Below are 27,765 nucleotides of genomic sequence, written 5' to 3'. Positions count from 1 at the left end.
ACGTTTAATTAGATATTATGCTTAAATACAGCAATACAACCATAAATACATTTCGGGGGGGACAAATGTAAGAAAATAGATGCGATATGTATCAAGATCAGCGGTCGGCACCATAGGCTATTGTCCATGGACAAACAAAACGCAAGTTTTCCTTTCAACCGAGCTCTCAGACACTCCATTGCACCAAATTATTGGCTTAATTAGTCAAAATTAACAGGTTTTCCAGGTCTTCAGCCACTGATGATGTAAAGACATCTATAAAAACCTGCAGGACCAAGGGGTCTCCAGGACCAGGGTAGTTCATAGCATTGAGATACCATTGCCCCCTACAGGACGGCTTCTCAAACCCGGTCCAGGGGACCCCCTGTTTCTCCTGGTTTTCATTCCAACCGAGCTCTCAATAACTTACCCTTAATTAATTTGCTTAATTAGACGTTTTTAATTGTTTTCAGCTCTTAAACAGTTGCAGAGTGCAAGCTACTTATAAAATGTTCTAGCTAACTTGAAAGCTGCAACGGTTTTAGATCAGGAAGTACAGGACCATTGCGATGCCACTGTGTCGATGACAAATCATGTAAAAAAGAGATCGCAAAAACATGCGGCTTCTGCAGTCAAAGAGCAACACCAGAAAACCACAGCTCAAAAAAAGACACGACGTCGAGCCTCGCTCAGTGTGTTAAAAAAAACGTGAAAATACTAGCAAAAAATATTATTACAAAGGCAGAAAGTACCAAATAACACAGCAGGGCGGTCATGCGTAAAGGGATTATTGATATGTGATTATTTTAGAAGTCCTATTATGAATGGTTTATGACTCGTTTCTTTATTTTAATAAACAGCGTGGGTTCAAAGGATAGGTCTAGTAAAATGACTTTTCTAATATTAAAAGAAATAAAGATGAATCTCGCGTCTTTTCTGCGTTAAACTTGAGGTGGAGGGGGGGAGGGGTCCCAACACATTGTTCGTGTAAAATGCAGTTGAATTTCCTTTCAACGTGAGTAAGCAACACACACTGTTCAAACGTGGTGTTTGTGCTTGTTCTATACGTGTGGGAGTCGGCAGTGAAATGCAGGTTCAAGTCGTTTAAGCAATGGAAAGTTAATCACTTTCTTACAACTCTGTTTACTTCTGTGGTTTAGCAATTGACGCGGCAGCTACAGCGAGAGGAAGTGGGTGACTGTACCTGCAATACCTGGAAAGAGTGACAGATGATCAGGTGAGAGGCCACTCTTCGATGACTACCTGCAATGTCAGGGTGACAAAATAGTTTTAATACTATACTTTCTGTTGCTGTTGTTGTTTTAAAGCATGCTTCCTTTTTTGAGCAAAAAACACTCTCACTGTTTTTACATTTAAACCACTGTTTCTCATCCCCGGCCCCGTGTCTGATGGTTTTCATTCTGAGCTCTCAGTTACTTAACTAAACCCTTAACTGAACCAATAATTTGCTTAATGGGGCCTTTTAAAATTGTTTTCTGCTCTTAAACAGTTGCAGATTTCAGCTTAACTATAAAATGTTACAACTTGAAAATCTGCAACTTTTTAGGAGCCGAGAACAATTAAAATGGGCTAATTTAAGCACATTATTTTAGTTAAAATTAACATTTGTTAAATTAAGGGTTTAGTTTAATCATTATTCATACTTTTAATTTAGTATAGTAACCTATATACAAAAATTATTTTGAAACCATATTTTAATGATTGCCTAAGTTGGGTCGTCCCAGTCCTGGTCTTTGTTCCAACCCTGTCCTGAACCAATTAAACCTCCATCCAGACCCTGACGTAGTTCATGGTCTCATTTTACCTGTTAAACCTGGATTGGAATAACCCTCTGGGACCAGAATTGGACACCCCTGCATTAGTGTGTGTGCCATTCTACTTCATTGTCTCAGGCTCCACTGCTTTCTTATCAACATTGTGCTATAATAATTACCAGGTGTGTCCTGTCAATGTTGTCGCCCAGATACCAGAACATTGTTTTTTTTTTTTTTTTTTACAAGACTTGGTGGGTGTCGCTATGATCAAAAGGAAACGAAACAGAAGTGCGTTTTTAGACAAAGGAAACTTGTGTCGTTTCTATTTTTTCGAAAAAAGGGGATATGAAACCCTCAAAAGTCCCGAGCTTGTTGTTAATCAGATTCTGACCTTCTGTTTTGAGTTCTAACCAAAAAAAAGGAAATTCCAGAGTGACTCGTAATCCAGTGAATCCCCAGCAAAGGGAGGGGATGTCTGCTACTATGCAAGTCATGCCTACTTTAGAGCCCTAGGTCCAGATTTCCAAAGCTTCATTGTAATTGCTTGTTTTGCAATCCCTTGGTATGGTGTTTGTAGTCATTCTGGCTGGTTCGGGTTTCTCCTGATCTCATTTTAAATGATCATTGTACCTGGTTTTGTATATGCTTTAAGTTTGTCTGGAGACTGGTGTGGGTTAGTACTGAATACATCATAGTTTTAGCATAAGAACATAAAGTTTACAAATGAGAGGAGGCCATTCAGCCCATGTTAAGGAGGCTGTGTGGTCCAGTGGTCAAAGAAATGGGCTTGTAATCAGGAGGTCCCCGGTTCAAATCCCACCTCAGCCACTGACTCATTGTGTGACCCTGAGCAAGTCACTTCACCTCCTTGTGCTCCGTCTTTCGAGTGAGACGTAATTGTAAGTGACTCTGCAGCTGATGCATAGTTCACACACCCTAGTCTCTGTAAGTCGCCTTGGATAAAGGCGTCTGCTAAATAAACAAATAATAATAATAATAATAATAATAACAGCCTCCCTTATTCCATTCAGGTCATGTGATCAATTCTTCTATGCCTTCCTTCTTAAATTAACAATTGAAGATACTCCTGTTCATGAAATTGTCTCGTTTCAAAAGTTCATGTTATTGCGACTGAATCAGACACATAGGGATTGAGCAGTTCAGTCTCCATGCCTCAAGCCTGCCCTGGACTGGAGGAAGCACCCTTTCTCTTAGAGTGCTAAAGGACATATCATAACAGTATTTAAAAGGATAACACAGCTAGTCCTGCGTTAACAGATGCTTCATTCATGGAGGGCATCTTCAAATCTCACCTCCCACAGAACCAGCTATTGAGTTTGTTGTTCAAATTGTTCATCAGCTTTAAATGACTTGCAATAAGGTAGAACACTTTTCTTTGTGCAAGATTTATGAATTAAGGTAAAGAGAGAATTAACTACTTTGTTACGCTATAAGAATGAGACCGGACCATGTTTCAAATTTTAACCATTAATTAGTTCCAAATACCCACATTGTATGCTACATTGAACGTTACTGTTTGAGATACAAAAGGTGCCACTAGTATTAACAGACAGGCAATTGATCTGATGACCTGAATCCCTGGAGAGATTGCCTCAGACGCTACAGCGATGGTCCATGATGATTCTGGAGGTGTTGGGAACTTTTCTGCCTGTGTATGGCTCTCATGGCTGGTATTTATACTCTAGTAGTATTATTTCTGTTATCGTACTAATTTATAATAGTTATTCAGCTGTTCCTCCATATATTTTTGCACAATCAACTCTACTTCTGCCAAAGTCACCTCCAGCAAACAGGTTTAACATTACCACCACTTTTTCTTTTAATATGATTATGTGGTTTCTCTTCAGCTTGCTTGGCTACGCTCCCAGAACAAAGAATAATGTGAAAAAAACACTCAGCAACATAGCAAGCCAAAATAGCATTTCAAGGTATCCTAGAAGGATATCTACAGATGTTATTTTAAAAACGGAAAGCAACATGATTAGAGAAAGCCATCGACCACCATCCGTCTGTCAATATCCTCACCCATAGCTTTAATACACTCAAATCAGAAAATAGTGAGTTAAAACTATGTGCATCAAAACATAAGAACAGGCTGTACATCTCAAGTCAACTGTGTGCAATTGACTGGTTTTTTGTTGCTTAACCTCATTGTAGAGAATTTGCACTTCATTTATTCCAGATTAGCTCTTTTTGTTCATTTTCCGAACCATTCTAGCTAAATAAAGCATAGGGACTGCCTTGGAATCTGTATGTCATTTTACAAACAGCTCAACTGCCTAATGATACGTGGAGCTGTGAATATAGTAATGCAACCATTCAAAACATTCTGATAGAAGATGAACTACATTCTGATAGGAGGCGGTTGCATTGTGGTTAAGTCTAGACCGTCCCTAAATATCACAGATTTAAATTGAAAGTCAGGATGACACTCAGAGAAGAAAACCCCTGCCACCTGATTAGCAAGCTTGACTTTTAAAGGAGCGGTCTGCTTTATACAGGCTTTGTTATCAAACTGGAACCTGAGATCACCAGGTTATACAAGAGAAAAATGGCAAACAGTAGGGGTAAGTGAGCATTGTTTTTAAAACATCTTTTAATATATTTTATTCTTGTTTATTTTAGAAAATTTGTATTTATTTATTTATTTTTTTTTAAAAAGATTGATTCAATTGTGTTCTGATTATTACAGGTTAAGGTTTAATGCTGCCACATGAATCTGTATGTATCTAAACATGAATGTGTATCTGAAAGCAATACTGTAGCATTAACTACCCTTTACAATGCTTTCACTAGAAGGAAACTTTTATCAAGTGTGACAAGGCACAGCGAAAGCATGGGTAAAGCATAGGGAAGCATTGTAGGGCACAGAGAGGTCTGGTAAAGCATAGGAAAGCATTGTAAAGCACATGTATGTTAAAGCATAGGAAAGCATTGTAAAGCACAGAGGTCTGGTAAGGCATAGGGAAGCATTGTAAAGCACTGAGGTCTGGTAAAGCATAGGGAAGCATTGTAAAGCACAGATGTCTGGTAAAGCATAGGGAGGCATTGTAAAGCACAGAGGTATGGGAAAGCATTGTAAAGCACAGAGAGGTCTGGTAAAGCATAGGGAAGCATTGTAAAGCACTGAGGTCTGGTAAAGCATAGGAAAGCATTGTAAAGCACAGAGGTCTGGTAAAGCATAGGGAAGCATTGTAAAGCACTGAGGTCTGGTAAAGCATAGGAAAGCATTGTAAAGCACAGAGGTCTGGTAAAGCATAGGGAAGCATTGTAAAGCACAGAGGTATGGGAAAGCATTGTAAAGCACAGAGAGGTCTGGTAAAGCACAGAGAGGTCTGGTAAAGCATAGGGAAGCATTGTAAAGCACAGAGAGGTCTGGTAAAGCATAGGGAAGCATTGTAAAGCACAGAGGTATGGGAAAGCATTGTAAAGCACAGAGAGGTCTGGTAAAGCTTAGGGAAGCATTGTAAAGCACAGAGAGGTCTGGTAAAGCATAGGGAAGCATTATAAAGCACTGAGAGGTCTGGTGGCAAAGCATATTAAAAACCATGGCAAACCAGGGGAATCTATGGTAAATGCATCTTAAAACCAATGGAAAAGCATGGGAGAACTGTAAAATTCCTGTGTAGGTTTACTGCAGTAAAGGGATATTAAAATGTAACCAATATAATATAGTGATTACATTATGCAGTATTATATGCACACATCACTATAACAATATACAATATCAACTGTATATTAAGAAAATGCTAACAGATACTGCCTTTTTAAACAAGTAACTGGAAATTAATATAGTATACTATTTTACAGATCAAATTCTATAGTAGTTATATCATTGGTTGTTGTGTTTAGAGCAGGATCATTTTAAACATGATGAATCTTACCAAAATAACATCCAAAATTGGCAAGAAAAACGTATTTCTTAATTTGAGTAAAAAAATATATATATATATAGTGTATATATATATATAATGTATGTAAAAATAATGTGATATCTTGTAACAACTGTAAGTCACTAAGAAATAAATAATGTATATTACAGGATGCACATACAAAATATGATTAATGATTGGTGTCTTTGTGGTTTTACTGCGTGCAAGTCGTCTGGTATTTATAAATTGATTCAAAATCCAACTATTATTAGACACGATTTGCTGTAGCTAATGATAGCACGTACAGAGTTAGCAGTTTAGAGGTCATTACAATGCACAGTTTTTGAAAATTGAAAATTGGTGCTAAACTCTCTTGAAAGTTTAGCACCAGAGAGCCTACTGGAGTAAATTATCAAGTCGTCTTAACTTTTGCGGTAAAACAAAGAGGCCTGTGAACACCAAACCACCTTTTGCAATATTTGAAAAACGTAAAATGCGTGTATCGTTACCATACCTTTTTTTTCACTTTGATTTAATTGATCATTGGGTAAAAGTGGCTGAGAAGTCATGTTTACAACCAGTTTCTGCAGTTAAACTTCCCACAAGGCACATACCTTCTTATGTGTGTGCGGATGGGTCATGTGAGAAGTTCAAACCCAATGAGAAACTATCGTTATCTATTGTTGCTAAGAAATACAACAAAATTAAATGTGTCTACTGGCGCTATGGCTCTAGAATCTAGCGCCAAATGCGTACCCATGCAATGTCTTACCATTTAAAGTTTAGTAATCACAGTCATAGTAGGCCTATTTAAACATCAATAAAGCACCAATCTGTCAAAAGACAACTGGTGCAAAAATTTAAATTAACATCCTCAAAACAAAGAGGTATGAAAATGGCTGTTTTAATTTTAATGAAAAAAAAAACGGTTTTAAAAAGGACTGCAAATGAAATGTGTAATTGCACAAGCGCACCAGTAGTTCTCTCTAAACGGTCGTAGGGGGACTACTCCAGCCCAGTTTTAGAACCCACTGGTCGACAAAGGGCGTCATGTCACCAGTGGACTCCACATGGGTGTGCTCCAAATGAACCCGGGAGTGGACCAGGGCCCTGAACATGGCTCTGCAGTCAAAGACCATCCCTGGACTCTCCATCCTAGATCCCCAGCTCCTCTCGGGACTAACTGGGAGTGCATAGCCTCCCACTGTGGACTCTCGACTTGTGGGAGCTGGGGGGGTTCCTGCCGAGACATTGCAGGAGCAGCCATTGTAGGGCGAGGAGCAGTCGTAGTAGTAGTTTTAATACAAAGTGTAATTAAGTTATATACACCTTTATGAGATAGAAACTCGCGTACAGTGTGTATGCTATAAATAGTATTGTCATTTATTGAATGTGACCGGTTGGTTTTCTGAAAAAGGATACTTCAGTAGCAAATGCATTTGGCCCAACTTTGAAAAGACACTAATCAGTCGAGCCCAGAAGGATTGTGGTTTCTTATGAAAAGGTCTGTAGAGATTACTCTGAGGGGAAATTGCCAGGGGAATATGTTGGTAAGATAGTTGTCACAGTGCCTAGCTAACTTACTAAATGCAATTTTTTCTTTTCTTTTGCAGGAATCCAAATATTTCTCCCAGTCGCCTTTAACTTGTTATTCCTTTTGAAGGTAAGCAATACTCATATTCAAACATCATGAAAACATTACAAGACCTTAGATTAACTGCAGGTCGTCAACTGGCTCCCTTGTGAAAGTAAACTGATAGATAATGGGGAAGTATTGTAAAGCACAGGCAAGCATGGTACTGCAAAGCAATTTATATTGCAAAAGGAAAATTGAGTTACTGTACACACCTCATTATATTAGGTGTTAATAAAGTATTTATAAATCACTGCTTATTTGAGGAGATGACTGATTACAGCACAAAGTGGTCTAACATTTTCACACGAGTACCTGCTGTTTCTGTATCACTGATTACCCTGACGTTTTCATGCAGGTAGGTATGTAAAGAATGTAAATGACAAATCTTGAGGTGTCATTTAGGTGTTAAGTTTGCACACTACTATATGTATGTATATGTATGTGTATATACTATTTATTATTATTTATTTATTTCTTAGCAGACACCCTTATCCAGGGCGACTTACAGTCCTAAACAAAAATACATTTCAAGAATCACAGTACAAGTATTAATACAATTAAGAGTTATATAATATTATATCTATATATATCTATATATATATAATCTTGCTCTTAATATATATATATATATATAATCTTGCTCTTAATATATATATATATATATATATATATATATATATATATATATATATATATATAATGTATATATGTGTATATATATGTATGTGTGTATATATATGTATATGTGTGTGTGTGTATATATATATATATATATATATATAATATATATATAATATATAGTGTGTGTGTGTGCTTTTATTTTCTCTGATTTCAAAGGCTCGATTAGAAAAGAGAAGGTCTAATACATGTGCATCTACTTTTTCAACAAACCGTCAGGTAACAGGATGTGGTGCTTCTGCATATTGAAGGTGTCACTTTTGCTCTGGGCATTCGGGGGGGGGGGGGGGGTAACTAACATCTGCGTCTCATGATCCTTTCATCTAATTCTTGTAAATTCTTATCGATTTCCTGTTTAGCAAGCGTACAGATACACCTTTTGTATGTGTGTTACAACAACACTGAACTATACTGATGTCTTGTCTAGGATATTGTAGGCCGTTCCAGGGGTTGTACTATCTACCAAGGGTGCCCCCAAAAATCTTTCACATGGTAACGTGTTTGTCAATCACAGTGCTGCATTTTTGTTCTGCCTGAGTTTCATAGCACCTACACTGTCACATTAGGAAACTGAAATCAAATGATCACTGTTTCCATTTCTAAAAATGACTAAACACAGCACGCTGCCATCGAGACAGAACAGCAACTACAGTGATAGCCAAATAGTCCTCGACAACAACAAAAGCTACAATTACACCTGTTTGAAATACAGACTTAAACTAGGGGATAAACTAGCTCACAAATCTGTTATGCTGGTTCCATTTCTAATCCTACTCTCGCAATCACTACAACTAAGCATGGCATATAAACATTACTTGTAAAATGTTAGAGCGAACTTGAAATGTGCAACTGTTTAAGAGCTGAAAACAATTTAAAAGGTCTAATTAAGCAAATGATCAGTTAAATTTAAGGGTCTAGTTACGTAATTGAGAGCTCAGTTGGAATGAAAACCAGCAGACACAGGGGGTCCCCAAGGCTAGGGTTGGTAACTGCTGATATAAGGAGTAAACTCTCGCAGCAAGATAAATGACAATACCGAAGCTGGAGTATCCATGTCACCAATGACCGATTTACATGCTTTTTATTGCACACTTTGGTGTGCTTTATTTGTTATTAGTTGTAGCCGTTTACAATAGCTTGAAAAAGCAGCACATATGGCCATTTCCCTTCCTTTGTTTTCTGTAGTGCTTTTGTTTGCCACTAAACTTTCTTTTGGTTACCAACTGAACTTTCATATTTGTGTCGTGTTAAATACCTGTCTATGCTTCAGAGTTCTTAAACAGTAAACAGAACAAAAATAACAAAAAAATACTACACATTTCTGTGCTCATGCATGTTTAAACTCTTTGTAGTGATCCTCCTAGTGGCAAATGAGTTGACGTCTGTTCAGTTGAACAATTAACCGTTCGTCTTTGAACTGTATGCTTTGCGATTCGCATCAAGCCCTTGAGATGCCAATTCATGACAACTTAGACATTTGTTTTTACGCTTATCAAAAACTACCAGTAGGCTAGCCTTCAAGTCTTATTTCAATGTATTACATTATTCATTTTATTATTAACTATTTCAATCTGTCTGTATTTATGTTAGATCAATGTATCTGACGACGTAACGTCCTATGGATCTGATGAGGAATATTACTCCGATTTGGATGATCAAGACAACTCAACAACGGTTGATTACGGCAAATTTGAGCAGCAGTGCTACAAAGGAGATATCCGGTCCTTCAGGGCTTGGTTCCTGCCTGTTGTCTATGCCATCATCTGCTTTGTGGGGCTCCTGGGAAACCTGCTAGTGATGCTCACCTACATCTACTTCAAGAGGCTCAAAACCATGACGGACGTCTACCTGCTGAATCTGGCTGCTGCCGACATCTTGTTCCTCCTCACCCTCCCCTTCTGGGCCATCAGTTTCTCCCAAGGCTGGGTCTTCGGTCTGGTTGCCTGCAAGCTGGTCTACTGTATCTACAAGGTCAGCTTCTTCAGCGGCATGCTCCTGCTCATGTGCATTAGTGCCGACCGCTACTTCGCCATCGCCTGCGCCACCTCTGCCCACCGCCACCGCTCCAAGGCTATCTACTTCAGCAAGGTCTCCTGTGTCTCCCTCTGGATCCTGGCCCTCATCTTCTCCCTGCCCGAGCTGCTGTACAGCACGCTTGTGGAAAACAACGGCAACCTCACCCTCTGCATGCCCATTTCGGAGGACTCCATTCACCTCAAGGTGAAGATCCAATCTGGGCAGATGGTGGCTGGCTTCCTCCTCCCCTTGCTGGTGATGTTCTTCTGCTACATCGTCATCATCAAGACCCTGCTCCAGGCTCGTAGCTTCGAGAAGAACAAGGCCATCAAGGTGGTCTTCGCCGTGGTCCTGGTCTTCATCACCTTCCAGCTCCCGTACAACGGAGTCATGCTGATGCGCACCATCGCCCTGGCCAGGGGCAACAACACAGACTGCCAGGCCGAGAAGCAGCTGGACGTGGCCGAGGACGTCACCAAGAGCCTGGCCCTGCTGCGCTGCTGTCTCAACCCCTTCCTGTACGCCTTCATCGGGGTCAAGTTCCGCAATGACCTCCTGAAGCTGCTCAAGGAGATCGGCTGCATGAGCCAGGAGCAGTTCTTCAGGTACACTTCCTGTAAACAGAAGAGGAGCTCTGTCGCCATGGAAACAACGGAAACCTCCACCACCTTTTCCCCGTGAGGGGGTTTCAGGAAAACAAGCTGCCTCCACCTGCTCCAAACAAATAAACTGGATGAAATGCATTAAGTGTTTACACAGCAAAATTTGTGCCTGCAAGTGACGGATTAGAATTTAAAAAAAAAAAAAAATTAATATGGAAGTTGTTTTACCTAGAGAGGGAAACAGAGAAACAAACGGCTCTATAACTTAGGAGAATCAGGTTCAAACAGGATACTCACTAGAAAGTCTTTAATGAAAAAGAAAAGCAAATGATAAACTGAAAACCCACTATATCCATTGCAGTCACAATTTTAATTACATATATTTTTTTAAAAATTTTAAAACAGTGTGTGTGAACTCTATGGACTCTGATAACTAACCCAGCCAAAACTTTGCAAAAAAAATATATGCATTATAAAATAGATACATAGATAGGAAACTTTAACATGGTACAATTATACATACATTCATTTCTGCACATACCCTCTGGTAACTCCATTAGAGGTGAAACAACTTCCTGAACTTTGTCACTTTACAGCAAGATTCTCATCTTATGAACCCTTGTCCTTTGTGAAAACTCACCACTCAGTCCAACTGTCTGTCTGTCCGTCCATTTCAATTAGGAGACAATCTGAAGAAATCTATTTGGATGTCTCGTTTTGCTCAAATGTTCTGGTGATCAGATTTCAAAGGGTCTTTGACTTTTGAAACAATGTGTTTAATTTCATCCATGCAACCAAAGCGCATGGCCACTTCAATCAGGTGATTGGGATCAGTGATGTTTAAGTCATTTGCGATTGGATGATTTACTCTTGAGTTACACTGGCAGGTCTTTGCACCCTTCTGTGTGAACTTCCGCTTGTTTACAGAGAAAGGGAAATCAAAGACTTCAGTTCTGAGCCCTTAACCACCAAAATTACAGATTGTAAAACAGATAAGCATGCCTTCAGTTATGTGAATAGTTTGTTAGCAATTTATTAGTTTCTCTTTATATTTACTTTATGTACATCTTAATGTCTTTTGGTTAGCTGTTTACACACAAATGTTACACATCTCTGCAATAGTATGCCATTCATATTATTATTATAGAAAGTATTAAGGTGTTCGTTAACTAATGTTATTAAAACATAAGATGCTACTGTAATAGGTTGCTATGCATTCTGCTTGCCAGGCATGGGAAAAGAGCACATGAGAAACAGACCATTAACGCCCATAGCAATACCGTTTATGGAAGGAAAAAAGTGTTACATTCTACAAAACACAAGTAAGCTCCAAGCTGCAGGATAAGATCAAACATTGTCATTATGCTTTGAGTTTACACAAGGCTTCTTTTTGCATTGTGTTTCCACATCCAGGATGTGTTCTACACTGGAGAATATCGCAAGAGATAAGCAGTTGTAAGGTGTTGCCTATAAAGACAGGGTGAAAAATGTAACATTTTGGTATATCCTACCAATTGTACCTACTGCTGTATATTTTGTACCTGTCTAAAAGTAGTAATTGTTTGTATTCAACCTTTCTGTTACTTTCAGGTCTATTTTATCCTACCCTGGTTCAGACAGTATATTGCAACCCCCTTAGAATATGATATATGGGTTTTTTGCCGTTACGTCAGCCTGATCAAGAGCACAAACAAGTTCCGAGTCAAAATGGGAAGGATTTATTTACAGTTCTGCAAACTTGACGTATATACTTTCCCCGAGATTGCCAAATAAGCTTTTATTTTATTTGTATTAATTTTTTAAACAAAAGTCCACAACACATTTCTGCTTGCACAGTATTATAACATGTATGTAAGGGATAATACTGCAGTTTTTCTTTTAATGTTACATGTTTATTTGCTATTTTTTTATTATTACTGTCTGCTCAATATAAACCGCTGTAAGCCTAATTCTAATTAAAGACAACATTTAAAAAAAATTATGGTTATTGTGGTTCCAATGGCTTTTGTAAAATGAGGATACGACTTGCTGGAGTATTTTTATATGTCTTCATTTGTATGTAAGGAGGTAAAAAGGTTGTCTGGGAGATGTAAATAAATTGGGAAAGGGATTTGATTTCAACAAACTGATAATGTGACAACGGAGGTTTTGTTTTAATTGATGGATCCATTTTAAAATAATTGCAAATAATAAATGAAGAGTTAATCAAATCAATTTAACAAATTAATAACCAGTAAATAAATACATTATTAAATAAATACAATGTCCTTGCATTTTACAAGCCATTTAATGCAAATACAGTACTTGATAAATGCCATGAAGAGTTTTCTTGGTTTAAAACATGGCAAGACTGGGATTAGCAGTGCAACCTGTACATTTGACAATTAGTTTGCAGGGAAGGGTTACCTGGACATGAGGATGTGTATCAAGCACTTAACTAACTTGTCACTCAGGAAAAAAATAACTGTAAGCTGTTTTGCATTGTTAACTTTTTTTGTATCAAATGTATGCATGTTTTCTAGAATGTATTTTATATCATGTCAAAGTGGATGTATGTTGTAAACATTTTTGTTTTATACATTTTGTAAAATGGAAAAAGCATATTTTTTTTTTTCTTAAAGAATTAGACCAACCAGGTACAAAATGATAAAAATATAATCCGGAAAAGGGATTTAATTTTTTCTTGCATGACGTTTTGCAATCTGTAACTTGACAACAGAAAAGATACAAACACTGTTAGTTATTCAAGATAAAATCCTACAGGACGCAAAGTTTCTGCAAAAGTAATGTTTTATTTATTTTATGTTTTTGTTGCACATAAAGCATTTCCAATTTTACTCTACAGCAAAACAATCAAAATAAAAACGACGACAAAACAATAAGTCATCTCTTTTAAAATATATTTTTCTGGTCATCTGTCTGTACTGGACAACGTCACTAGGTTTTTAGGGAACTCGGGGAAAGGGATCTGATCACAAAATAGTAGGCTGTAGTATGTAAAATCTTTCTATATAGTTAAAACTGGATAAACCCTGGGAAAACTGCTGTATATGTGTGAATGGATAGGACTTTTTTTCTTCGACTGCAATTGAAAATCTGAGCAATTTCATATGACTTTTTAAATATATGTATATCATCCTGCCAAGGGACTAAAATCTGAGATGCTCCACAAACTCTCCCATTTCTATATTCTCCCATAATTAGCCTTCTGTACACCTAGCCTTGCTTTAGCTGTATTCACCCTTAATCCCCCTTTTAAGTTTTAACCTGATTTCCACCATGTCACTGTTTGCCAACAGGCATTCCACTGTTACTATTACAGCAGTAGGAGGTTATACCCATCACCATAAGAATCAGGGACTCCCATTGCATAGCAGTTTGACCCATTCCTTGTTTTACTGGGAGTTGAATAAGACACATCTGAGCTTGTAACCTATTTACACCGTGGCTAATCAAGCTCGTATTAAAACCTGGGATGGGTGAAACTGCTACGCAATAGGAGTCTTATTTCATTCTTGAAAATACATGTTTGATTTAACATGTCAAAACTTCACGTGTGCATAGCGAATGGTTCTGCACGACAAGCAAGGTCTATCAGCTAAACAACTTTAAAATGTACAGAAGAGAGTTTTAATGTTTATATTACCATGAAGATCCCAAACTGAAGTTATTCTGCAAACCATTTCAAGCATTTTTTTTTTTTTTTAACAAATAAAAAATATATATATATATAATAAAAAGGAATATAGCTTTTAAACGGCAATTTCAAAAACAGCATCACAAGTCCATTTTCCTGTAAATGCAATTTATAATTGTTTTCACTCTCTTTTGGTCAACAATACATCAACAACAAATGCTATAACTTCCTGTTAGCTACACACACACACACACACACTTGATTAATCAGGTCACAATAAAAGCTACCAAATATTTCAGTACAAATTGAAAACAGAAAAAAAGCTGGATTTTTTTTTTTTTTTTTTTTTTTTAAACTCACCACAAATTAATATGGCTGCTTACATGGTGTGTGTATGTGGACGATAATACAAAAACAGAGCATGTTTTTATTATTTGTTTATTTAGCAGACGTCTTTATCCAAGGCGGCTTACAGAGACTAGGGTGTGTGAGCTATGTATCAGCTGCAGTCACTTACAATTACGTCTCACCCGAAAGACGGAGCACAAGGAGGTTAAGTGACTCGCTCAGGGTCACACAATGAGTCAGTGGCTGAGGTGGGATTTGAAACAGGGACCTCCTGGTTACAAGTCCTTTTCTTTAACCACTGGACCACACAGATACTTCCATAACCGTTATCTAAACATTATCCTTCCAACTCATGCAATAGAAGTTGCTTGTTTTTGCTTCGTTATTTAAAATGTAGTTAAAACCTCACTACCTCCTGAGTGAGGCCAATTGGTCAAAAAAGGTAAAAGGTACCCGTTGTAAAAACTACGTGACCACAGCACTCCTTGCTAAATCCTGGCTCTCGGCAAAAGTATTTGACGGCAATTATTCAAATCTGGAGCAGCAAATGGTTCTTTACAGTCGCCAAAGGATATAATTTTGACGGTCTCATTGTTGGCATGTCCTTTGGGCACCACCCTTGTATATAATACAGAACTATTTTGGTTTTATCCACTACAGTGCCTCTGCAATGGTGCACTGTGCTCAGTTGACACATACGCACCTGTCCCTTGACACATACACACACGCACAGAAAGCAGAGTTATAAAGGAGTAACTCTTTAAAAAAAACATTTAAAAACCCATGACAGGAGAGATCAGATAGATAGGTCTTCCTTTGTGTGCAACAGATCCCAGGTCCAGCATGGTACAGCAGCGAGGCCTCCTGGCGGTGGAATGCGGTTGGACTGTCCTGGGCTCACTTGCGGGGCTGGTGGATGTGCTGGTTGATGTGGTGTGGAGGGGGCAGCTTCTCCACGCAGGGCTGAGGTTTGAGATGTGCCACCTGGGAGGCTGCAGGAGGAAAGTCCTTGTCACCCTATGGAGGAAATGCACAATGGAAATCAGACCGGGAAAAAAAAGTCGAGGAAAAGGACACTTTTTTTATCCTCTTAGATAAGTAATTGGTTTAGTAATAAAAGGCCATCCATAGAAGTGTTGGTAGCGTTTTATTTTAAGGGCCACTAAGTTTATAAACTTAAAAGTTGTTCATTTTGAGGTAAGGGTTCTACATTACGATCTTTATAACCGAATGTAATGGGTAGTGTTGTGTGATGCACTGTTACAGATTCTGTTACGCGTCGGTGAGAGGAGATTCAAAGCTCTCTAACCACGAATGCAGACGAGCCCGCTAATAAAAACCTGGACATTACTACAGTAACAATTTGATTACACGATCATCTGGGAAACTGATCATCCATAAGGCTCTGATGTTTGCAGTTGTAGCTGGCCTACTGTATATTAACTAACAATTACAACAGAAAAACAAATCACGTATATTGACGTGTTTATTAGCTGGTTGTTAATAGTTTAATAGGCGGTCCTTAAAATAAAGCGTGACCGAAATGCTAAACAAGAGATGGATCTGAGGTGGTGCCTTCAAACAAGAGAATCAAATGGGTTTCTCACCTGAGTTACAGCTCCGGATATGACAAGAATTGGCTTCGGCGGGCTAAAACAAAAACAGAAAGAAATAAAATCTTTATATGTGTTGCATGCAAACCAACATCACATCTGCACTCGTAATGACTTATGCACTTGATCAAATAATTGATGATGAACTATTTAAGGGTGTGAGTGAGGAAGTGTTGCTAGTTGCATTACTCATAAACAGTTTAAAGATTGGTTTACATTGCACTTTATAAACTTAAAAAAAACACTGAAGTACAGATTCTATGATAAAACTATTAGCAAACTAAGCCAGGAGGACAAACGTACGGAAAAACCTACAAGTGTTTTTGAAGACTAGGATGCATTACCTAAAGCATTTCAAAATCCGCTCATTATGAGAAGAAACCGATGCCCCTTTGTAGCCGACAGGTTACATCTCTTTTGTTAACGGTGAACACAATCTGAATGAATAAATGAATGAATAACACAATGACTCACGCTTTTACAGCAGCATCATGAACAGAAAATGTTGAAATTGAGATGCCTGGGGATTCGAGAGCAGCTCAATTCACAAAGGCATACTTTCCATTTGTATTTCAGAGTTACTGTCCTTGTAAACTAAAATCGATTCAAATGACGGTATTGGACTTTCTCCAACGCGTTCAATCAAGGAAAATAAACTCAGGGTCGCCTCCTACTAGGCATGTGACTTAAGCACCATGTTAATATTGTAACATATACATACTGTGTTTTAATTTTTTAATGAATTGGATAAAACAAAGGCAGAATACTGCATACATGAAATGTCCCGGTACGTGCAATTCTACTTGTATTCACCTTATCTCATTAACTTACTCCAACAGCTTCATGTTGATTGTCCTTTCACTATAACGAACCCCTCGGCATAACAAACAAAAGGCTTGGACCCCAACAGGTTCATTATAGCGAACTGTGATGATAATCACTTTCAGTCCAGAATCAAAATAGTTACAGTGCCTTGCGAAAGTATTCGACCCCCTTGAACTTTGCGACCTTTTGCCACATTTCAGGCTTCAAACATAAAGATATGAAACTGTAATTTTTTGTGAAGAATCAACAACAAGTGGGACACAATCATGAAGTGGAACGAAATTTATTGGATATTTCAAACTTTTTTAACAAATAAAAAACTGAAAAATTGGGCGTGCAAAATTATTCAGCCCCCTTAAGTTAATACTTTGTAGCGCCACCTTTTGCTGCGATTACAGCTGTAAGTCGCTTGGGGTATGTCTCTATCAGTTTTGCACATCGAGAGACTGAAATTTTTGCCCATTCCTCCTTGCAAAACAGCTCGAGCTCAGTGAGGTTGGATGGAGAGCATTTGTGAACAGCAGTTTTCAGTTCTTTCCACAGATTCTCGATTGGATTCAGGTCTGGACTTTGACTTGGCCATTCTAACACCTGGATATGTTTATTTGTGAACCATTCCATTGTAGATTTTGCTTTATGTTTTGGATCATTGTCTTGTTGGAAGACAAATCTCCGTCCCAGTCTCAGGTCTTTTGCAGACTCCATCAGGTTTTCTTCCAGAATGGTCCTGTATTTGGCTCCATCCATCTTCCCATCAATTTTAACCATCTTCCCTGTCCCTGCTGAAGAAAAGCAGGCCCAAACCATGATGCTGCCACCACCATGTTTGACAGTGGGGATGGTGTGTTCAGGGTGATGAGCTGTGTTGCTTTTACGCCAAACATAACGTTTTGCATTGTTGCCAAAAAGTTTGATTTTGGTTTCATCTGACCAGAGCACCTTCTTCCACATGTTTGGTGTGTCTCCCAGGTGGCTTGTGGCAAACTGTAAACAACACTTTTTATGGATATCTTTAAGAAATGGCTTTCTTCTTGCCACTCTTCCATAAAGGCCAGATTTGTGCAGTATACGACTGATTGTTGTCCTATGGACAGAGTCTCCCACCTCAGCTGTAGATCTCTGCAGTTCATCCAGAGTGATCATGGGCCTCTTGGCTGCATCTCTGATCAGTCTTCTCCTTGTATGAGCTGAAAGTTTAGAGGGACGGCCAGGTCTTGGTAGATTTGCAGTGGTCTGATACTCCTTCCATTTCAATATTATCGCTTGCACAGTGCTCCTTGGGATGTTTAAAGCTTGGGAAATCTTTTTGTATCCAAATCCGGCTTTAAACTTCTCCACAACAGTATCTCGGACCTGCCTGGTGTGTTCCTTGTTCTTCATGATGCTCTCTGCGCTTTAAACGGACCTCTGAGACTATCACAGTGCAGGTGCATTTATACGGAGACTTGATTACACACAGGTGGATTCTATTTATCATCATTAGTCATTTAGGTCAACATTGGATCATTCAGAGATCCTCACTGAACTTCTGGAGAGAGTTTGCTGCACTGAAAGTAAAGGGGCTGAATAATTTTGCACGCCCAATTTTTCAGTTTTTTATTTGTTAAAGTTTGAAATATCCAATAAATTTCGTTCCACTTCATGATTGTGTCCCACTTGTTGTTGATTCTTCACAAAAAATTACAGTTTCATATCTTTATGTTTGAAGCCTGAAATGTGGCAAAAGGTCGCAAAGTTCAAGGGGGCCGAATACTTTCGCAAGGCACTGTATTTATAGACAAAGAGCAGAAAACCACGTTTCACCTTGGTGCATGTGATAAAACCTCAGGCGCTAGTTTTTTTTATAGCTAGTTTCAAGAGGAAAGGGTCATGTTTGTTATCTGATGAATGCGTGGCTTGACATGAAGATAACTGTAGACAGCTTTTTTTTTTTCTTCTAATTTAAAGCTTATGGTGGGTGTTTTACGAATTTGCCCACAGTCTAGATTTCAGTAGCTACAATGAAGTATACTATTTGAAATGATCAGGAACCAGCAATTTGATGTTAAATAAACTGCCCTTCCCATATGATAAACTCCTGTTAGTAAGGGCAGCAGCGTGGTCTAGTGGTTAGGGGCTCTGGACTCTTGACTGGAGGGTCGTGGGTTCAATCCCAGGTGGGGGACACTGCTGCTGTACCCTTGAGCAAGGTACTTTACCTAGATTGCTCCAGTAAAAACCCAACTGTATAAATGGGTAATTGTGTAAAAAAATAATGTAATTGTATGTAAAAATAATGTGATACCTTGTAACAATTGTAAGTCGCCCTGGATAAGAGTGTCTGCTGAAAAATAAATAATAATAAACCTACAGACTCATGTGTGACTTATTCCTCCTGCGATAAGGAGGGTCAGTTCAGAGCAGATTAAATAGGGGCCTGATTGTTCAAACTCCTGGCACCTGATCACTTCAATAATACACCTAAATAAGGTATTTATTAAAACCCAGGACTGGTGAGAGTTTCAAGTCTTGGACATAAGACAGTAATATCTGAGTGCTTCACATCACTTTGTTTTTGAATGACTGCATAATGACCTATCACCTCCTGTGCTGGATGCTTCAACAGCACTCTGATTTCATGGTAATGCTTCTCTTGCAGAAACAAGCACATCCTGTTTGCAGGTCTGTGTCTGCTTTAGTATACCCCTTTCCTTTCACCATCAAACCTTTCAACAACTGAGCACTTTGATCGGATTGCCAAAGAGACAAAAAAACAGGCTGAAATAACTGAATTTGGTAAACAGGTATAGTGGAGGAGTTACACCCTTTTACTATAAAGAGATATATATATATTTTTTTCATTCAGCAGAAGCACCATCTGCTTACCATGTTTAGTACAGATGTTCTCCTTAAGTGTCTTGGATTGAACTTACATTAATAATATTTTATAGGCAACTTAGTGTGTCTTGTAACAGACATTTTATTATTTTTTTTTTTTAATACAATGTGCAACTGATGGCTACCTGGACAAGCCTTCAGCTGTAAAAACCAAAAAAAAAAAAAAAAGAAAATTAGCTGTTACTATTTTAGCCCAGTTCCGTGTCCCTGGTTAAGTGCATTAGCAGGGAGTCAGCCCGTCTTCATACCTGCTGCTTTCCAGTTCTTTACTGTCTTTGTCCTTCTCGTGATTATGTTCCCCGCCCAAATGGTGCTTCTGTACGATACGCATCCCTCCTGCTTTTACTAAAAAACAAACAAACGGAAAACACAGCAGTTAAAAGAACAGCACTAGAAACACAGCACTAGAAGACTGGCTCTACCTCCTCTACGCTCTCCTGCCTCCAGAGCCCGCTCCTTCTCCACCCTCGCTCCGCAGTGGTGGAATGACCTTCCTACAGATGTCAGGACTGCCCAGTCCCTGACCACATTCCGGCGCCTCCTTAAGACTCACCTCTTCAGACAGCACCTGTAGAACTCCTCTGTTTTTCCCCTGGGACACTTATCACCCTTCCTTAAATGCGCTTTATTTGCTCTTATCTGCCCCCTATTTTACTGCATTTAATCCTGTACTTCAGAGTACTGTAATCTGCCAAGTGTTTAATCTGTAGTATTTTGTATTTAATCATATCCTGTTGTAACTATCACTGACACTGTTATCTGCTGTATTATTGAATTGTATTTTGTCACACTTGTACTTGCTTGAACCAAAGTCATTGTATTTATCTTGCTCTTAATTGTATTATTACTTGTACTGTAATACTTGAAATGTATTTGCTTAAGATTGTAAGTCGCCCTGGATAAGGGCGTCTGCTAAGAAATAAATAATAATAATAATAATAATAATAATAATAATAATAATAATAATAATAATAATAATAATAATAATAATAGATTTAGATTTCTACAGCTCAGGTTATAAGTGTGCGGTTGGCTTGAAAACATCTCTCAAGGTACAGCAAATCATTGGCAGACTCAGATCACAACATGGTCTCATTTGAAGTGCTTTTTTTAAAAGTAACGACTAAAGCTAAGGTTTACAATTATAAAAAGGCAAACTATGAAGGAACGAAACAGAGACTTATTGATGTAGACTGGAGCAAAATAGAGAACACATCCACAGAAAAAGCATGGCTATCTTTCAAAAATGTAGTACTAGAGGAGCAAAACAATTACATCCCAAAAGTAAACAAATCAAAATCTAAAACAAAATGGGCAAAATGGTTTAATAGATAAATTAAAAAAAAAAAAACATATACAGAGAAAAAGGCACTTTACAGAACGTTTAAAAGGGACCAAGAACAAAGTACACGGAAAGAGTACTTGGAATTGCAAACGCAAGTCAAAAAGGAAGTTAGAAAGGTCAAGAGAGAGATAGAATTTAACATTGCCAATGAGGTTAAAACCAATTCCAAAAAAAGTTTTTTCCAATATTATAACAGCAAAAGAACATTCAAAGAGGAAGTAAAATGTCTCAGAGATACAAATGGCAAAATCATAGATGAAGAGAAAAAAAATAGAAAATATATTAAATTATTACTTTTCACAAGTTTTTACAAAGGAGGATATAGGCAACATGCCCCACATGCCGACCTGTTCCTACCCAGTTTTAAATAACTTTAGCATAACAGAGGCAGAAGTGTTAAAGGGACTAGGAGCTCTTAAAATAAACAAATCCCCTGGGCCGGATGAGATCCTCCCGATAGTACTCAAAGAAATGAAAGAAGTTATTTACAAACCGCTAACCAAGATCATGCAAGAGTCTCTTGAGACAGGGGTTGTACTGACTGACTGGAGAATTGCAAACGTAATACCAATCCACAAAAAGGGAGACAAAACCCAACCAGACAACTGAAGAAGGAACCTATGAAAAAGATCTAGGAGTTTATGTTGACTCAGAAATGTCTTCATCTAGACAATGTGGGGAAGCTATAAAAAAAGGCCAACAAAATGCTCGGATATATAGTGAAAAGTGTTGAATTTAAATCAAGGGAAGTAATGTTAAAACTGTACAATGCATTAGTAAGACATCTAGAATATTGTGTTCAGTTCTGGTGACCTCGCTACAAAAAGGATTTTGCTGCTCTAGAAGGAGTGCAAAGTAGAGCGACCAGAATTATCCCAGGTTTAAAAGGCATGTCGTATGCAGACAGGCTAAAATAAATGAATCTGTTCAGTCTTGAACAAGGAAGACTACACGACGATCTGATTCAAACATTCAAAATCCTAAAAGGTATAGACAATGTCAACCCAGGGAACTTTTTCAATCTGAAAAAAGAAACAAGGACCAGGGCTCACAAATGGAGATTAGACAAAGGGGCATTCAGAACAGAACATAGGAGGCACTTTTTTAGAACCTAGAACCATCTCCCCAGTAATGTCGTTGAAGCAGACACCCTGGGATCCTTCAAGAAGCTGCTTGATGAGGAACAATAAGCTACTAACAACTAACCGAGCAAGAAAGGCCGAATGGTCTCCTCTCGTTTGTAAACTTTCTTATGTACTACTAATTAGTCAGCCCTCCCCCCACTATTAATTGCTCAGGTCCCCTATTTGGACAGGCACTTGGCGATCTACCCAGCAACACATGCTTCCCTTGTGCGTAGCTAGACGAAAGCGCTTTCATTTGTATTTCTTTAATGACGCAAAACCATCCGATAATCTTCTTGCCATTTAATGCCAATGTTTTCTCAACGCATATAATTATGTACTATGGACATGCATGCTTTCAGTTCGAAGGGTTTTGTGAAGAACCTACACCTTTTGAATAATAAAGCACTTTGATTATTGACAGTTGTTACCCGTCCCATACTCCATTAGGAAATAGGTTGCAATTCTGCACCTTTAGTTCAACTTTACTCTATCAGCTGTGTGGGAGTAGAATAGGAGAAATCGGGCGAAGAAAGGAAAAAAAAATAACACACAAAAAAAACAAAAACACATTACATAACCTTTAGTCTCCCAGCACCACCGCCAGCAGAGAACAAAATAAAAGGTATTGCAAACTTGAAAAACAACAAAGTGGGCTGTGGAGAGTGCAAGATCCTGACAAGACGCTTACGAGCAAGCCTTTGATGTAACAAAAACAAGGTGCTCTCCCAGCACACAGACTGTTGTTACAAATTCAATCACTAAAGCTCAAATGTGGCTTTTGAAACACAGTACTGTCAATCTGAAACAGCCAGGTGGAACTTTAACCTTGAGAGACCTGGTAGGTAGGTACAGTAGGTAGCTGGGCACGGTTTTTTATTTTAGCGCATCTGGTTTTAACTGATGCCTCACACAATGTGATAGTGCCCCTTTCACAGCAAATTGGCCTGTGTTGGAATCCCAGTGTTAACCGTTACAGTTGATTTCAGGTGTTAAATGTTCACACTCCACACCACGCGATGTTGTTTCATATCCAAACCAAGATACATTTCACAGTGTAAAACAAAGTACACTAATAATATCAACATCCGGAAGTTGGCGGCGCAGATTAAAAAATGACAATGTCGACCCAGGGGACTTTTTCAACCTGAAAAAAGAAACAAGGACCAGGGGTCACAAATGGAGATTAGATAAAGGGGCATTCAGAACGGAAAATAGGAGGCACTTTTTTTTTTTTTTTACACAGAGAATTGTGAGGGTCTGGAACCAACTCCCCAGTAATGTTGTTGAAGATGACACCCTGGGATCCTTCAAGAAGCTGCTCGATGAGATTCTGGGATCAATAAGCTACTAACAACCACACGAGCAAGATGGGCTGAATGGCCTCCTCTCGTTTGTAGACTTTCTTATGTTCTTATATAATGGCGCCATTTCTGTCTGTGTTGGAGAAGTTCTAGTTAAATATACTGTAACGGGCACGGCCGGACTGACTCGTCGTTGCCACCTGTTGGCGGATTGTGTGCCATGCCTGGAGCCGGCCTCCACAAATATGTTAATGAGCAGCAGAGGACGCTGGGAGTGGGAAATAGGGTAAGGAAATACTGTTGTTATTGTTGCAAGTGCCCCTATTAGTTATTTTGCCATACCCTGTAACTGCTGAAAGTGTTGTTTTATGTAATATGTGAATGTCACCTTGATAGACGGGGTAGTGCTCTGGGTGGGAGAAAGGGCTGCCTGGGTGTATGTGTTACTTGTGTAGATGGTGCAGAATTAAATAAATGACATTGTACTATTTGTCAAATAATAGATTTGTTAGTTTATCTACAAAGATTACAATTGTCAATACAGCACTGTTGATGTCCCAACACTTAGGTAGTTACATTTACAATAAAGGGGTGCTAGTTATACACCAAAAGAGCTGTCAATTTAACTCCCATAGTGTTCAATGTTTTACACTATGGAAGTGTTGTTTATTTATTTTTTGTGGAGCCATATGAACACTGGAAAAGTCTTAGATTTGACTCCTACAGAGTTGATTTAACACTGGAATCGATAAGATTCACACAAGGGCTTCCAGATAAGGGTTATGTGCACTTTCAACTTCATTTTAGAATCCATCTGAAGGATGTCATGGAAAAATTGAACAGCCCACATATTTATTTTCTAAGTTATATGATTTAACAAGTTATCCTTGCTTCCTATTGCCAACAAAATATAATTATCTGAAAACCAAAATGTGTGTGGGGGTTTACAAACATGATCTCTTTTTTGACATTTTCCAAAAACATAGTTAAGCAAATGACTCAAAATGACTTGTGGGTTACTGGCGGCAAAATCTGCATATAGGCCCAATTCAGTGTTTTATTTTTTTTTTCCAACCACGATGACTAAAAATGTGCATATATTTTGCAATGGAAGTTGAAAATGCATACGTTTACTGTCAAAAATATTATAACAAAATGCACAAAAAAAAGGAGAAATAAAAAGTAAAAAAGGAGGTAACGTAGAATAAATTAATCACTGTTTTGACAAGTTTTACGACCGCGGACAGCGCGCACAGACTTTGAGATTAGAAAGTCTTAAATCTGTTTACTGAATTGTACTGCGTGCTTTGACATCCAGTCAAATGGCAGTTCCTGGATACCAGGTTCCTTGCTGACAACAAAACAAAGGCAAAATTCAGATTAAGGTACACAGGTTCCACTTTTAAAGCCTCAGATTAATTTACAGTTCTTTATGTCATGCACATTCAGAATCATAAACAGACGTTTATGCCACTGCAGCCTTTACTTTGAGCCCAAAAGGCCAAAGTCTTTAACTATTTAAGATTGTAGAACTGCTGTGACTTTTAGAAGAAAGATTTTTCATAGAGAGAGTCAGAGAGACAGAGACAGAGACAGAGAGACCTGCTTTCCAGACCCTTTCAATCAAAATAACGTATGATATTTTGCTGTATTAATATAACAAACTATGGGTGACTATTACTTTATATAAATTATCATGTTATGCACGAATGTAAGAATTGGCTTTCTGTGGTGATCTGCTTTCTTTCAAATAGAACATATCTATAATCGTTTGAGGGACTTATTTGAATTGCTAATTGTTTATCCTGCCCACTATTGTAACAGGATATATTAGTTTATCTCTAATGTAATTGAAGCAGTTTCACATATAGACTGCCCTGTTCTCAGACTACATCCCAAATTCTGGGCAGCTCTGCTTTTCAGATAAAGTCCCAAATTCTGCTTTTCCAAATTCAGACCAGTTTTTAGGATGTTCTGCTCTTAAGGATGACAGCTGAGTTTCTAGATCTGACATTCTTAACAGCCTCACATTATAAATAGACTTGGTAGTGTTTGACGTTTATTCGTACTACAACTGCTTGCCTTTAAATGTTTGGGACGTTATCTGAAAACCAGAGGCCCAGATTTTGGGGGGTAGCCTTAGATCAGGTCAGTCTGTATGTGTAAAACTGTGATTAAAATTACATTTGAGATAAACTAATGTATCCTAACAATAATAGTACATCAAAATACCACATTATATTTTAATTGTAAGGGTCTGGAAAGCTCTCTCCCTCTGTGGTCACAAACTTACAAATACCTCCACTGCTGACGTATATGCCTCTGACAGACAAGGACCAATCAAAACGCGAGATTGATGTGCTTCCATCCCAAAAGTCGGGCCCGTGTCATACCTCGAAATAGTCAAGTATGTATATTTTTAACAGAATTTCTTCAGGGTTCAACTTACAGTAAGTATGGAAACTACAGTTTATTTAAGGGAGTTGTGGCTGGTTTAAGAGTTGTTATTGGTATATAAAAAACATTTTCACTTTCGTCTAACTGGAAAATTAAAAACAGCAGATTAAAAAAAACACCGAGATGTTTTCATATCGATTATTATGCGCATTGCTCACATGCATCGCGCTCAGCATACAAAACGATTCTAATTAAAAAGACGCTTCAAAATAGTCCAGCATGCACATGCCATTTTGAAAAAAAATAATAATAAAAGAAAAAATAACCGATACAGCTAAGATTCCTGAATCGTGCTGTGCTTTTTCATAACTTTTTTTCGTTGTACATTGCAAGAGCTGCTCAAACTAAAACGCACACAGAAGACAAAAAAAAGTATTTCTCCCACAAATAAAGACGTAAATAAATAACAGTAAAACCTGCAGCAGGGTGTCCAGCTTTGGTTTCAGATGTATCCTTCGGTGGAGAAGACATCCCAAATCAAAAACAAAAACGTCTTCCACCGCTTCAATGCAGTTCAAATGTGTAGCGCTTTCCATCCACTAATAAAAACAACCAAAACAATATATCACATGACCACAGGGCACAAACCACATGAAAGGAAAGCGCAGGGGGTTCTATTTTAATAAACAAACAAACAAACAAACAAACAAACAAATAAGGACTCGATCGAAAAAATTAGGTATTGATTTACCGTAATTCATATTGGAAAACTAGCATTATTATTTCGCAACTTGGTTGAACATATGACGTTAACCGGAGTTAATATAATTTTAAAGATGTAAAGTAGACTAGTCCAATTAGTCTTTAGAACTGTTTTGATAAAATAATAATAATAATAATAATAATAATAATAATAATAATAATAATAATAATGATTTTGGGCATCGCAATACAAGTTTTGGTTCAGATAGTTTTGTTTTGTTTTCATGTACACCACGACCAGGTGGCGGTGTTTGCAAACACTTGTATCTTTTTTTTTTTTTTTTTTTTATAGGATGTACCCGTATGTTTTTATCATTCAACCTCTAAGTGTTGTTGCTATAATTGACCACTAGGTGTCACAAACGGCGCTCATATTTCTTTCTTGTACCGCTAGTTGTATTATTGATACAATTTCTGCTTTGAAGTAGCTTAAAAGATGTTTTTTTTTTCATACTTCAGCCTGACTGGAACTTAATTCAAGTCTACGAATAATCTGTCATTTTCTAGGTTAAAATTCAAGATTGCTCTGGATCACACAATGAGTGAGCCAGGATTTGAACCAGGGGACCTCCTGGTTATTATTATTATTATTATTAATAATTATTTCTTAGGGCGACTTACAATTGTTACAAGATATCACATTATTTTTACATACAATTCCCCATTTATACAGTTGGGTTTTTACTGGAGCAATCTAGGTAAAGTACCTTGCTCAAAGGTACAACAGCAGTGTCCCCCACTGGGGATTGAACCCACAACCCTCTGGTCAAGAGTCCAGAGCCCTAACCACTGCTCCACACTGCTGGACAAGCCCCTTTATAAGCCCCTTTTTTTTTAACCACTGCATATATGTTACCATACCAGATAAGCATGTTGCAATATCCATCCCCTCCATCTCTGACAAATTCAGCTTGTCCCTTATTTATCTTAAACCTTTTTCACCAGAAGTTGCAT

At 38.1% G+C, this 27,765-nt stretch overlaps 3 protein-coding genes across 6 annotated transcripts in view; 2 read left to right on the top strand and 1 right to left on the bottom strand.

The window, feature by feature from the left end:
- Positions 1 to 480: 480 nt before the first annotated feature.
- On the top strand, positions 481 to 13,477 carry LOC117433386 (C-C chemokine receptor type 7-like). Of its 3 annotated transcripts, none has more exons than XR_009310065.1 (3): positions 481 to 1,216; positions 7,261 to 7,310; positions 9,552 to 9,584. XR_009310065.1 is itself a non-coding variant. In XM_034055580.3 (3 exons), the coding sequence occupies exons 1-3, from the start codon at positions 4,327 to 4,329 to the stop codon at positions 10,656 to 10,658; spliced, it is 1,173 nt and encodes a 390-aa protein (XP_033911471.2). In that variant the 5' UTR covers positions 4,201 to 4,326; the 3' UTR covers positions 10,659 to 13,477. The 3 variants fall into 3 exon arrangements, 1 of the variants encoding a protein (XP_033911471.2); XR_009310064.1 differs by lacking the exon at positions 9,552 to 9,584 and adding an exon at positions 8,121 to 8,215; XM_034055580.3 differs by lacking the exon at positions 481 to 1,216 and adding an exon at positions 4,201 to 4,342 and having other exon boundaries at positions 9,552 to 13,477.
- A 125-nt stretch (positions 13,478 to 13,602) lies between these two features.
- LOC117433387 (death-associated protein 1 homolog) lies at positions 13,603 to 26,678 on the bottom strand. Its single transcript, XM_034055581.3, has 4 exons — positions 26,526 to 26,678; positions 20,128 to 20,224; positions 16,172 to 16,214; positions 13,603 to 15,581 (listed from the first exon to the last, which is right to left on the bottom strand). Exons 1-4 carry the CDS (start codon positions 26,578 to 26,580, stop codon positions 15,462 to 15,464), a joined length of 315 nt encoding a protein of 104 aa, XP_033911472.1. The 5' UTR covers positions 26,581 to 26,678; the 3' UTR covers positions 13,603 to 15,461.
- Positions 25,730 to 27,765, top strand: part of LOC117433385 (tensin-4-like) — a 23,059-nt gene continuing 21,023 nt past the window's right edge. For both annotated transcript variants that reach the window (XM_059006567.1, XM_034055578.3), the window contains exon 1: positions 25,730 to 26,102. The gene's annotated coding sequence lies outside the window, so the exon portion shown is untranslated. The remainder of the gene's footprint in view (positions 26,103 to 27,765) is intronic.

The sequence above is a fragment of the Acipenser ruthenus genome, chromosome 33, assembly GCF_902713425.1.
Source record: "Acipenser ruthenus chromosome 33, fAciRut3.2 maternal haplotype, whole genome shotgun sequence".
NCBI classification, from domain to species: domain Eukaryota; kingdom Metazoa; phylum Chordata; class Actinopteri; order Acipenseriformes; family Acipenseridae; genus Acipenser; species Acipenser ruthenus.
The sequence above is the reverse complement of the archived record's forward strand: the minus strand, read 5'-3'. Positions and strand labels throughout refer to the sequence as shown.